The 14,875-nt window shown below is 35.3% G+C and overlaps 1 protein-coding gene across 9 annotated transcripts in view; it reads left to right on the forward strand.

Annotated features, from left to right (window-relative positions):
• The window catches only part of SNCA (synuclein alpha), a 155,995-nt gene extending 141,762 nt beyond the window's left edge, over nt 1-14,233 (forward strand). For all 9 annotated transcript variants that reach the window (XM_013964536.2, XM_013964537.2, XM_005681428.3 and 6 more), the window contains exons 5-6: nt 11,540-11,623; nt 13,630-14,233. In XM_013964536.2, coding sequence (XP_013819990.1) covers nt 11,540-11,623; nt 13,630-13,662 — 117 coding nt within the window. In that variant the 3' untranslated portion in view covers nt 13,663-14,233. The remainder of the gene's footprint in view (nt 1-11,539; nt 11,624-13,629) is intronic.

Below are 14,875 nucleotides of genomic sequence, written 5' to 3' on the forward strand. Positions count from 1 at the left end.
TTATCAGTTGTCTCATTTTATGATTTGTTTTATAGAGAATTCAGCTAGACACGCATCAGTTGGTAATTGGTTATATATCAGCTATTTGACAGAAGAGCTCCATTTTAAAAATAACATGAATTTGTGTCCTGTAGTGGGAAAGGTCAGTCACAACCATTTCTGCTCCATGCAGCTTCTCATAAGTCTGTATCTATCTTTGCTTATTAGCAATGGAGGGCTGTACCACTGTAATATTTTTGATAACCTTTTTTTATTTCCAAGGTTTGTGGGCAGAGGTGAGATACTACACGTACAATATGTTGGCATCCTTAGAGCAATCCCATTTTTAAAAGGAGGCCAGAGATATTCTGGAAATGGTATTATTAGAGAGAATAAAGGTATTGTTTTACCACATCTATATATACTACCCTATAGAACCTATAGAACACAGATTCTTCCTAAACATGCAGGCATATATCATAATCCATATAGTTTTATCCTGTATTTTATTACCCTAACATGTTCTGAGTTTATACATCATTAACATAAAAATGGAACAGAATGTTTTTTCAAAGGTGTTCAACATTTATTATGTTTGTTTGTTTGTTTTTCTTTTGTGGTAAAAATGAATAGAAGCTGCATTTCACATTATCAAATATGATTGTTTTAAAAACAAGTCTTTAATATCCATAAACTACAAAATTTCAAGGTTCCTTTTATAGCATTCAATGCATACTTAGGTACAGTTCTAAATGAGTTGAACTATGTTGAGATCTTTCTAAATAACACTCAGTTTTTTAGAGGTAGGTTTATACAACAGTAAATATACAGGTATCTGGGTAAAGTTATAACTAGTGACTCTCTGAAATGTTTCTTGTTATATTTTCTTGGAATAGTTACCAAATGTTTTACTATGCTTAAATATATATTAATACTATGGAGTTGAGAAATTTAAGATAATCATTCAGAAAACAGAAAAGCTATTGAAATGAACACATACTTTTAAAAACTTACAAAAATTAAAGATGGAAAATGGGCAGAAAAATTTTTGCTTCTTCCCCTCTAGTTTCTTTGGCTGGTCTAATAAATAAATTGACATAAAACATAGTGCCAGGAGAAAGACATTTAATTTTGTACAGGTGGGATCTCCACAAAGATACAAGATTCAAAAGCAGCCAGGAAATTGAAATTCATACACTATCCTAAGCTAAAGAATAGGGACCTGCAGCTTCAAAGGGGAGGAAGAGATTCACTGAAAGAGGCAAAGAGCAGATGTTTGATAATCAGATGTTTGCTTTGCCTCAGATAAAATAAAATTTATCTGAAAGCTACCTCTGGTTAAAGCTCTCTTTCTGGTACAAGGCCCTATCTAAACCCTTTTTTCACCCCACTGTTTCTTCATTTATTTGCCATGAAGTGATGGGACCAGATGCCATGATTTTAGTTTTCTAAATGTTGAGTTTTAAGCCAACTTTTCACTCTCCTCTTTCATTTTTATTAAGAGGCTCTTCAGTTCTTCACTTTCTGCCATAAGAGTGATGTCTTCTGCATATCTGAGGTTATTGATGTTTCTCCTGGCAATCTTGATTCCAGGTTGGGCTTCATTCAGCCCAGCATTTTTCATGATGTACTCTGCATGTAAGTTAAATAAGCAGGGTGACAATATACAGCCTTAATGTATGTCTTTCCCTATTGGGAGCCAGTCTGTTGTTCCATGTCCAGTTTTATACTGCAGTAGAGGAGAAGGCAATGGCACCCCACTCCAGTACTCTTGCCTGGAAAATCCCATGGACGGGGGAGCCTGGTGGGCTGCCGTCTATAGGGTCGCACAGAGTCGGACACGACTGAAGCGACTCAGCAGCAGCAGCAGCAGAGTAGATTTACAATATTGTGTTAGTTTCAGGTATACTGCAAAGTTGTTTAGTTATACATGTATCTATTCTTTTTCAAGATACTTTTCCCATATAGGTTATTACAGAGTATTGAGTATAATTCCCTGGGCTATACAGTAGGTCTTTGTTGATTATTTTATCTATAGTAATATGTACATGGTAATCCAAACTCCCAGTTTATCCCTTCCCTCCCATCTTTTCCCATTGGTACCATAGTTTATTTTCGAAGTCTTGAGTCTGTTCCATGGTATGATTGGAAAGTATCAGAAATCAGTACTTTTCCAGGAGTCCTCTTAAAGGTGAAGCACTTTTGCAGGTACACTTTTCCCAAAGCACTAGAGTAAAAGAGAAGGTGTTTATTAATCACAAAAGAAAAAACAGTCATAAAGATTTGATGAGAATTCATTATAATGCAATTGATAAGGAAATTTGATTATTTTTTGTGACATTTTTAGGTAATTGGAATTATGACTGAAAATGTTATAATATTTTTAAGAATTGCACACAATTTCTGGAGTACACATTAATAACATACATCTAGAGAAATACAGCTCAAAGAAGATTTAGTATTACTTCCTGCCTGACAATGCTTACCATGTAATTTAAATATCAAATAAACAATGTTTAACATCCTCATATATATATATATATATGAGAGAATAAATCTTTAGAGCTGTTTCAGGGACACTCTTGAAAATGCCAATTATTTCAAGGGCAAAAATATTTCATTTAGAGTATGATATGGGGAATTCAAGGATCGTAGATCATTGTGATATAACATTTAGTTCTCCACATAACCAAAGTGCCAACAAAATACTTTGCAGGCAGATACAGAAAGTTATATAGCTGTTAAAAAAATAGCTCTTTTGATAGAGAAGACTCAGTTTTCTTAAGTAATCAAATACTTGTAAATATAACATGAAGCACAAGAAATGATTTTGATAAAATGTAGAATCTTTATTCTAGTCAGATTACTTAAAAGGGTAATGAGAAACCTTTCACAATCTTACAAAGGGCACACCAGTAGGCTAAGGAAATCTTGTTGTTGTAACAGATGAAAGAAAATTGTACATAAATAGGCATATGCTAATTGTTATTAAAGCTTATTCTTGAAAAGATATATAAATTTATTCAATGTTATCCAACTTAACTATACAAGGCAAAATTCTCTTTTCTTCTTCCCTCCCCACTTTTCTTCTCAACTTTGTATATCCATTTAGTTTCAAAATGAAAAAGCAGAAAATAAGAGAAATAATTGTTACTTTAGGACAAAATTACTCTTTTCCCCTTAATAAATCATATCTCTATACTTCATACCTTTTCTCAAACACATCTTGCCTTCTTGCAGAGTTTTAATTACATATATTAATTATAATTATTAAGTCTTGGAAATATTAATATCTAATGGAAACATAAGAAAGTGAATTGTCAGACTAATATTCCATAGATTAGCGTTTTAGGAGTATATTGCATAATTTCTAGAAGCGTACACTTTCTCATAGTACAATTTTTTTTAAATATGGCGCAAGACATGTTACTGACAGGTGCAAATATCTTTAATTTCTCTATAATAAGAAGTGAAAACCAATAATTGATGTTTCTCTCTTTTACCTACTTTGGAAATGACCTCAATGAATTTCCATCATTTAACTTAATATAGCAAAACTCTAAATTACCAAAGAGATTTAGGACATATAGTAAAACATAATTATTTTTGAAAAGTTCACTTAAAATTTGTATCTCCGTTACAATTATTTAATTCACTTGTTTTTAATAACCATGTTTAGAATACTCATAAGATGAGACATTACAGCAGCAAGCCATCATCTTAGGTTATTTTTCCTTCTGATAAATTCTGTAACAGAGATAATATGAGCTTATTTGACTTTTAGTAAACCTAGGTAGCAAGCTCTGAAGATATGCCTATTTTAATTAAACTGACAAATTTAAACTAGGTTGTTTTTTTTGTAAACTAGTTTTATTTGTCAAAGATTACCACAGACCACATGAACTTGGAAAGCATTTGGATTAGTGTCTTATTTCTGAGGGTTTAGAAATATATAAATTAATAAGTGCATATTTTTCTTTAAGCCAGTTAAAGTCAGTTGTTGTTTTTTTTTTAACAAAGTAATTGTGGCTATACCTTCCAGTAGAAAAATATCACATATGCATAACATACATCTATAGATGTATATAAATACACAGACAGAGATCCTATATGTCAACTCGCAGCTCAGGTTGTACATTTTTTAGAAGCTAAGTTTTATTTGGGGGCAGAATGAGTACTGCAAGTCTGAGAGACAGCCCCACAGATAGCTTTGAGAAACTGCTGTAAAGAAGCAGGGGAAGGGTCAGTATATATGTGATTTTGGTGAAGGGAGAGAGACATACAATCAGACACATATTTTTCAGAAGCTTTCTGCTAGTCACAAGGAACAGGCATCACCATGAAAGATTTTAGTGCTTTTTCTAGGCATAAGGAGATATAAGAATTGGGCTTAATAAAAATCGGCTGCTGAAAATATCTATCTAAAGACCTCTCCTGCGAGTTTTCCCAGAGCACAGACTGCCTCATCTCTGCTCTCCACCCTGAACTCTTTTCAGGGTGTGTTGAAAATTAGCAGCTGCTGCAGCACGTGATTTAATCCTTGTAGAGGTAGATGGCAAGTGCCAATTTGTAGTGAACATATAGCTTCCATCCCGAAATTGTAGCCAAGAATCAGATACAACAGAACAGAGATCACTAGTTCATAAGTAACAGCTGAATCCAAATTGTGTCTCTGGAAGGTGGAACAAGTGAAGTTCACCTACTCAAATGGCTAAAGCATTTTACTAATTTTTGTGGAGAAGACTTTTAAGATTCGTATTTGTCCTTGACAAGTAATCCTATGGGAGCTGTGTACTAAATTTTGAGGAAGGGAAAATTTATAGCAGTTTGTATTTTCAAAAATCTTTTCTCCACCCCCCCTTGTTTACTTCTGTCTCAGATGATTGTGGGCTGTGCATTAGTTATCTCCCTTGGGTGTTTACATTTGAAAGATATGGAAGATTTACTTCTTCAAGCGACAAAGAATGCATGATGTCTCCAAGGAGTTTGGGAGTGTGTTTATGATCCAAAGTCTAGCATAATTACTATTTTCTTCTTTTTAGAACACTTGTTTCAATGTCTTGATCTTTTACAGTGTGTGCAAGCATTTTGAGATCAAAAGGGGAAGTTTGGAGGTTGGTAAAAGATAGGTGTATTTTGCATTGTATTCTAGAGGTGCATTTCTGGTTTTATGTAGGTTTATTAGACAAGGACTGTTGATTTTAATTCCTCGAAGAGTTGGGTTGCAGCCTGAGTGATATCAAATGGCTGGTTCACCCATTCAAATACATTATCTTAATTTGCTCCCTTACGTCAAGGAGATTTCCAAAGAACATGGAAATCAAAAGATCTCTATGTTCTGGAGTTCAGGGTTTAACACCATATGCCTGTTAAACTTCGGAATAAAGTTTTTAATGTTTTTCTTTTTTTCTCCCCTGACTGTACAATTCATTCTTCGACCAACTCACCTCAGGAGGAAAAACCTCAACTATTGCTTCTCTTAGCCCCTGAATACTGGCCTTTCCCTGATTATTTAGGAGGGCCTGGGTCATCTGTTTCTTCTTTAAGAATGCCCCTTCTCCCCACAGGGAACTGTCTGTTTTCTCTGTTAACTACATTATATCCCAAAATAATGTTTATGGTCGGGAGAATACATCTTAGAAGCGAATCAGAGTCCCTGTAAGTGGGACTGTGAACGTGCAACTAATCTTTTTAATGCCTCTCTAAATCTGTGAAAGTGGAGGTAAAAGGACTTTGTAATTTACTAGAACTACTGCCATCCATAAACACCAGTTCTTTGCATTGGGGGACCAGAATATATTTGCATTGCATAGGAAAGCCTGAAGCCAGCAGAACCCAACTCAATTACAGGGCCCTGGAAAAGTAGGAGTTGTTGTAAGGATCAGTGAAGCCAGCCCAAGTGATTGTGTTAAATTCACTTCCTGGCTTTCAAGATTTACACAAGTATTCTTTATACCCTGGGCCTAGTGATCTGGACAGAGTTATTCTCTGCAGATCTTAACAGGAAAGGGAAGTTGAAACAGGCAGATGTGGCTGGGCAAAACAGAAAGAATACTTTATCTGTTGTTGTTTTTTAATATAGGGGAAACACAGCAAAACTTGTCTAAAGAGACACCAGCCTAGTGAGAACAATGAACTCACCAGTCTGTGAGACCAGTTTAAAAAACAAGCTTATGGGATCTGTGCCTATATTCAACCCTATGATTATCCTCTTTATGACAAACAGCACAAAAGAAAACAAGAATATTCATAAGAAATCTTTACCAGAGTCACTATACCAAAGATAGTGGTTCACACAAATATTTTCTCCTGCTAATCTAAATCTAGAAAAAGAAAAGAACTCTCTCTACTCTTATTTCCACCACGTCCTGCAGGCAGAGACCCAGGAAACTGATGTGGTAAGAACTCTTACCTTCTACCAGAGCTTCCAGGATCTCTCAGCTGTACCAGCCATGGAACAAAAGATGTCCAGCCAAAGCAGAGCCCCACATTGGGCGCCAGACTACTGGGGAGGAAAAATTTTCCTTTCATTCCTTATAGGTTCTTTGGTTGGTCTCGTAACTAAATTTTGACATAAGACAGATTCACAGGAGAAATACAAATTTGATTTTATACATATGGGAGCCCCACAAAGACATGAAACTCAAAGGCAGTCAGGCAATTGAGGCTTATATACTACCCAGAGCTAAAGAATAGGATAGAGGCCAGAGTTGCAAAGGGGAGGAGGGCAGTTCACGGGAAGATGAGAAGAACAGATGTCTGGTAATCAGATGTTTGCCCCGCCATGCAGATGAAGCTTTCAGATTAAAAAAAAAAAAAAAGTTATCTCTGGTAAGAGCTCTTTCTGGTACAGGCCTCTAATCCATGCTCTTTTTGGCAGTTATGGAGGAGGTAAAAAGCTACTCCAGAGTCTGGTGGGCCTTGATTGCCTTCACTTCAAGTAATCCACCTGTCAAAGTGTCATATTTTAGGGTACATATCCTGCTTCCCTTTAAATGCAGCCAATCACTATCACATAGACTCCTGTTTCTTATATAGCCTACTCAATTCTGTCCATCCAAACCACATAATTTCCAAGCAAATACCCAGATATCTTCTTTGATCTAAACAATTTTGATTATTTTTTTAATTTAAAGAATTTCTTTAAGTAAAACCCCAATAGTACATTTTAAAAATAAACAGTAACTCCTTAATTAAATATCCAAAGCAACGTTGAAATTCTCCCCTCTCATGTTTGTTTCTCATTTTCTTAAACGAGGATTCCAAATAAGACTGAAATAAGATTCTTAAATTTTAATTTTCTAATGCTCTCTCAAGTCCACTTTATAGGTTTCCCAAAACTTGTTTTTCTTGCAATACTTACTTGTTGAAGTAGTTATTTGTCCTGTATCGTTTCCACAGTTCAAAAGTTGCTGATTGCATCCAGTGATGTGAACTTGGTTTTCAGTCCTTTGTATTTGCTGTAAACTGTCAGCTCTAGTGATATTTAGGTTTCAGTGAATTCTAATGTTTGGCAAAGATATTTTTATTGGTGTTGATATGTCTGCCATCAGGCACATGTATGCGGTTATATCTCTTCATGTCACATTGGCAAGCCGTTAGTGATCCTTGCCTAGATCCCCTGTAAAAAAGGTGATAGAATTCTAATTCATTCCTTTCTTAGAAGAAAAGACAGTATCTGTATAAAGAAAACCTGTGGCCAACTATTTGATTACCCTCAGTTCAGTTTAGTCGCTCAGTTGTGTCCAACTCTTTGCAGCCCCATGAATCACAGCACGCCAGTCCTCCTTGTCCATCACCAACTCCCGGAGTTCACTCACACTCACGTCCATCGAGTCGGTGATGCCATCCATCCATCTCGTCCTCTGTCGTCCCCTTCTCGTCCTACCCCAATCCCTCCCAGCATCAGAGTCTTTTCCAATGTGTCAACTCTTCACATGAGGTGGCCAAAGTACTGGAGTTTCAGCTTTAGCATCATTCCTTCCAGGGAACACCCAGGACTGATCTCCTGTAGAATGGACTGGTTGGATCTCCTTACAGTCCAAGGGACTCTCAAGAGTCTTCTCCAGCACCACAGTTCAAAAGCATCAATTCTTCGGCACTCAGCTTTCTTCACAGCCCAACTCTCACATCCATACATGACCACTGGAAAAACCATAGCTTTGACTAGATGGACCTTTGTTGGCAAAGTAATGTCTCTGCTTTTGAATATGCTATCTAGGTTGTTTACCCTAGGTACAGTTTTTACCGGAAAGGCAAGATACATGTTTGATGATTTTCCTGTGACACATTTTTCCTGGTCGATTCTGATTCCAATTCCTTGCTTCCAATTATGCAGTCCATCTCCTACCTCTGCTGTGCTTTCCTCATACGCCCCCATCCTATTCTGACCCCTGGGTAGCACTTTAATGAATATTTAGAGCCAATAGGCTATGTGTGAAGAATATAGTAGGATGGTGAAATTATACTGCAGCACAATACTGGACAGAAAATAGGCAATTGAGCATCATAACCCTTATTTTTAAAGAATTTTGAGTAATTCTCTTTTATACTGCCACTTCATCCCCACTATTTCCTTAACCCTCACTAGTTTCTCTGTTCTTTTTCTTTTTTTTTACACACTAGAGAATTTATCAGGGTTTTGATAAACAAAGGCAACTCTCACTTGTGTTTTGACTAATACTTTTTGTTCTTTTTTTTCCCTCTGGGTAAACTTTTATAGTATGAAGGGTACAACAGGCCCATAGAAGATATAATGCTTGTGAATAAACTTTGATGGGTTTCAGTAATCAAGTTATAAGACAATTTTGTTTACAAGGAATAGACTGTTAACTGGGTCCTAAAGGAATAGTCAAGGCATAGTCAGGGATATGACAGAATTTCCTATTGCTCAGTTTCTACAATCTATAGATAAAACATTTTGAATTCCAAAATTCTTTTGGGGAAGTAGTTCAGGATAGTGGTTAATGGCACAGAGTCTAGAGTCACCTGTGCTAGTTTGAGCAAATTACTAAACCTCTTTAAATCCAGATTTTCTTGGGAAGTGGTTAAGGATATTCTGCCTCATGGGAGGTCTATGAGCTATTTCTACTTCATGTAATGTAATACAGGTAAATATCTTAATGATAGCTTATTAATGTGTTTTATTTTAATGAAACCAATAGTCTTATTCTCTAAAGAACAACATTTAAAGTCAGCAGTCAGACTTGTGATATCAACATATATTCCTTTAGAGAATAACGATCATCTGAAAATATGGGCCTCTTCTTATGCCATCTTAGTACTTACTAACCATCATGGTATTTGTTTCACTTGCTTCCACTTATCCCCATTTATCTAAGTATCTTCATTTCTGCCTTATCACTTGGCCTCTTTAATATTATATCTATGGCTTCTCAAGCCCTGACCCACAAGTGACATATTTTACTTCAAAAACTGTGGATATTTGAAGTGTAATTTTAAGGATTAGGTAAATACATGGTCAAAAAAGCATGTACTTTTAAAAATGAGTAATTATTAAATACTTGCAACCTAAGTAAATCATTATTTAAAATTAATAGGGGTAGCTTTTGCTTGAACCCAATACATGACCAATCTAGCCAAAGAATTCATTACTTGGATGAACTTTGAAAGGTGCAACAGACACACCCAAGTACACATAGACACACATATCCAATAACATTCACCAGTCTTAGTTGTACAATTAACACCTTATTTGTGGTAGAAAGCAAGTCAGTTCTGCATATTGACTTGTCCAGTCTGTATCAAAATCTTTAAACAAATTAGGTTAGAGAAATAAAGCTCTAAGAGCTTAAAATGATAGTAATGAGAAATTTACCTTATTATCTTCATACTTGACTATCACTAAAAGTTAATCTAAATAACTACTGAGAGGGCTAATGATGTCACTGGCTCTTCCCAATGAAAAAATGGTATTGTTGCCCCATTTTATCACCAAGGCTATTTGATGCTTAGAGAAAGCTTAAGAAATATGCCCAACATCATGAAAGATCTGGAATCTTTAGCAGCTAGGATCTGAACTCAAGTCTTGTGATATTATAGTCCTTATATCTAACCACCAATCAGCAGAACTTGTATTCTTTACATTACCAAAAGGCAAAACACTGAAAATACCACCTTTACTCCATGTTTAGAAGTAAAGTATTTTAGCGAAGGTTTATATTACCTTATTTCATTTGTAAACAACTAGGACTTTTTAGATCAATCAAACAGGAGTTGGGCAGAGGAGGATGACCTGTAAAATTCTCTGCCCAGCTAATTTAAGAATGGGCTTTAGTTTGACCTTTTCTCACTGTCAGCCACTTCCTTATCCCTCTCCCTACTTGTCAGTCATTCACATGATGAAGACATGGGGAGATGTTATTTACATCAGACGTGTGGGTGCAAAACTGCTTCAGTCATGTCTGACCCTGTGCGACCCTATGGAGTGTAGCCTGCCAGGCTCCTCTGTTCATCGGATTCTCTAGGCAAGAATATTCAATTAGATTGTCATGACCTCCTCCAGAGGATCTTCTTGACCCAGGGATCGAACCTGCATTTCTTATGTCTCCTGCATTGGCAGGTGGGTTCTTTAGTACCAGCTGGGAAGCGCCCCACGTCAGGCATAGTTTTAAATAGACGCCACACTGACTGAAGGACTATTTGATATATTTGAGAGATTCTATATAGACTCATGTTGCTTCCTTGCTTTTTCAATTTTCAGTGACTACTTTATATAATTCCTTTTCTGGAATAAATGCAAAGCAACAAAAGGTACTTAATGAAGAACAATAATAAAACCATGACCATTTCAGGTTGAATTTGTGGTATCCTATTTCTGACCAAATATTTGATTTTTGCTCCTCCAAATATGTACAATTTCAATCTTGAAATTTCAGCTTTTTGTTTCTTTATCATCTTTAGAAATAAAATATAAAATATATATAACCATTTATAATATAAAAGCATACATAAGTTAAAAGCTTACAAAAATATATGCATAACTGCCCAACAAATATTACTCTTAATATTCTGTTGTGCCTTCCTCCAGTCTGTTTCACTTTTGCATCTGAATTCTACCTATTGTATCTATAATATATACAACACTTACATACTGCTAAACATTATAAAAGAGGTTATTTTCATATAACTTATGTCATAGTAATAGATGCTTTCATAATTATCTATTGAATAGCTGAATGATAATTTTTCTATCTCTTCATCATCTATTAGAATATTTAGGTTAATAATTTGTTATTCTGTCACTGATCCTATTAAAAACACCTCTGTTCTCTAGCTTTGGACTGTTTTCTGAATAGTAAATTACTTGGCAAAAAAAAAAAATCATCCATTTTTAGAGTAAATAACACACATAGCGTCAATGTTTTACCAAAGGCACTGTATAGTTTAGAATATTATCAGTAATATTAAAGAGTGTCATTTTCTACCACATCCCTGCCAGTACTGTGTATAGGATTTTTTTCAAAATATGATTGTGATTTTTAGAAGTAAATAACGGTACCTCTTCATAATCTTTGTTTGCTTTTCATTTAAATATTAGGGTGAAGAAGGAGCCTCCCAGGAAGGAATTCTGGAAGATATGCCTGTGGATCCTGACAATGAGGCTTATGAGATGCCTTCTGAGGTAAGAATTTACACATATAAAACTCCAGACAGAAAGCTTAAAAGCTTAACATTGGGTCTAGTCATCGGCACCCCAAGTCTGCCACCTTCAGATTTCCCTCACCTTTGTACTTAAGGAGAATGACTTAGTCTCTAGGTGCACAAGTTGGCCAGATCCAGGATGTCTAGCGTGTGGACAACTTGCAAGCTGTGAATCGTTTTTACATTTGTAAAGAGTTATTTCTAAAAAAGGCAGCAGCAGAGACAGAGACCATATGTGCACCACATAGCCTAAAATATTTTCAGCCTGGCCCTTTACAGAAAGAGTTTGCTGATCACTACATTAAAGAATTATTTTACTAGAAACGTTACCTTCTAAAGCAAATCCCAAAATGGAAAGTTAGAGAAATCAACTAAATACCAAGAGAACATAATTATTATTGACCATACATTTCCAGCTGGATGTGTGCATAGTAAAAGTAAATCAAAATTATAGAGTAGAAATATGACAAATGCATGGTTTTTAATAATGGATATATTTCAGTCTATCATTCTAAACAGCATAATTTAAAGTTTCTTTAATAGAAAATGTTTCAGAAGGGAAATTAGAAAATACCTTTAGATGAATGACTGACTCGGGAAGAAATAGAAAATCTGAATAGATTTCTAACAAAAATATTGAATTATTAAAAAAATAAGTGAGAACAATATTACCTTGATATCAAAACAAGACCACCATTAAAACCTGGGTTAAAGTGTGTTCTAGTAGGGTTGTTCTTCTTCATGGCATTTTTAAAAAGTATATTGATAATCTCCCACTTGTAGAAACAGACTAAATTGTTTATTTTCCTAATTTTACCAATATTCTGTGTTTTTTTTTTTTTAATATTGGATTGGCCAAAAAGTTCATTGGGATTTTCCATAAGATCATACAGAAAAATACCAAAACAAACTCTTTGGGCTCCCAATGAATGCACAATGCTAAACACTATAGAGAATAAAAGAGTATTTACTAGTACAAGAACACAAGGAGTTTACACTTTAGTATGTTTGATTAAAAAATAATACAAAGGTATCCCTTCATTTATTTATCATGAGACCCGTGACAATCATTACTGCCTTTTATGCACGAGGCATCACAGGGGCAAAAATATACACCATGCACAAAGTTAGTATTTTACAAGATTTTTTTTTAGCTCAATCGGGGTAAGTTTTATAGAAGGGGTGGGAGATGTGACAGGTCAAAATGAAGGAAGGACATTCTAGCACAAGAAAATCTCCAAGGCACACATGCCTGGGAATCCAGGTGGATATGTCTGAGGCACAGTGAGTAATTAAATGTGATTCAGGCTCTGAGAATAGTGACAAATGAAGGCTGCCGAGATTGGTCCAAGATGACTTGTGAACTACTAGGAAAACCTAGCCATTGAAGTTTGTACTTTATTCAGAAAGCAGCTTGAGTATTGAAAACATGTTTGTTTTTAAGCAGGATTCTGATATTATTAGAGTTGTTCTTTAGGAGGACTGATTTGGCCTCTTTGGTTAAGACCATTGATATTTTTATTGTACATGTTACTCAAATATTGGAGGGGAAAGGAGGAGCTTTGAAATAGGAATAATTAAAGCTGAAGATGAAGATGAAATTTTTAATCTTTAAGTGTCTTAATTTCTTTATAAAAAATTACCTGATTTGGTTCTCACACTTTAATTGAAGAAAATGAGAGTCAGATAAGACAGCCTAGCTACTTTGTCCTACAGGACCAGGTCACAGACTGTTAAACAGCACATCTAGAAGCAGAATTCAGATATCTGACTACCACCCTAATTAATTCACTTTTGTATTTGAAAGGCAGATGAAACTGTTAAAAAGAAAATTGTATTGGATGTAGGAGAATAGTTTCAGATCTGTAGGATTATATCCTTTTTTCAAAATGGCAAGCCATGTCCTATCCCATTTTCCTGGAAGCCCTTGATTACTGGTCACTTATGCTAAACTTCATGTTGCCTTTCTGATTTTCCTTATACTAGGAAGGGTATCAGGACTACGAACCTGAAGCCTGAGAGATATCTTTGCTCCCAGTTTCCTGAGACCTGCTGAAAGATGTTCCACCCTGTACAAGTGCTCAGTTCCAACATGCCCAGTCATGACATTTTTCTCAAAGTTTTCACAGTGTGTTTTGAAGTCTTCCATCAGCAGTGATTGGATTATCTGTACCTGCCCCACCAACTCAGCATTTCGGTGCTTCCCTCTCACTGAATAAATGGTAGCAGGGTCTTTGTGTGCTGTGGATATTGTGGCTTCAAACATAAAATGTTAAAACAAATTAAAAACACCTAAGTGACTATCACTTATTTCTAAATCTTCACTATTTTTTTGTTGCTGTTGAAAAATTGTGAGTGATTTACTATCATAGATTATAAGATTTTATGGTGTCTTTTAATGATTCTAAAGAATAATGATGTATTGTGAAATTTGTTAATATATACAATACTTAAATATATGAGCATGAAACTATGCACCTATAAATATTAACTATAAAATTTTACTGTTTTGTGGTGTGTTTTATTAACTTGTGTTTGTATATAAATGGTGAAAATTAAAATAAAATGGTATCTCATTATAAAAATTTTATCTCCTCTCACTTTAATAATAAAACCATGCTTATAAACAACATGAAATGAGAACACAACTCACTTAAAGCTCTTAACAGTCATCTGAAGGAGGAGGAATTTTAGAGGTGTTTAAAAAAGACGAGATGAAATATTAACCCTTTACTGAGAAAATTTCCTGAAGCAACACTGTCCAAAGTTTGTTTTGCTATGCATTAGTACCTTAAGAGGCTATACTAAAAAAGTGGGTTCCCCTCCTACACTGTTGGTGGGGATGTAAGCTGGTGCAGCCACTATGGAAAACAGTATGGAGATTCTTCAAAAAAAAACAAAAATAGAATTATCCTATGAGCCAGCAATTGCACTCCTGGACATATATCCAGACCACACTATAATTCTAAAAGATACACACACCCCTATGTTCATAGCAACCGTTCACAGTAGCCAAAACACGGAAACAACCTAAATGATCGTTGACAAGAGGGATGAGGATGAACACTGCTCAGCCATAAAAAGAATGGGGTAAGGCCACTGGCAACAGCACAGACGGACCTAGAGATTATCGTGCTCAGTCAGTCAGAGAAAGACAAATGCAGTATGATACCAGTTATATGTGGAATCTAAAGTATGACACAAAGGAAACTACTGTTATCTATGAAACAGA

Source organism: Capra hircus, chromosome 6 (genome assembly GCF_001704415.2).
Source record: "Capra hircus breed San Clemente chromosome 6, ASM170441v1, whole genome shotgun sequence".
In the NCBI taxonomy this organism is placed as follows: domain Eukaryota; kingdom Metazoa; phylum Chordata; class Mammalia; order Artiodactyla; family Bovidae; genus Capra; species Capra hircus.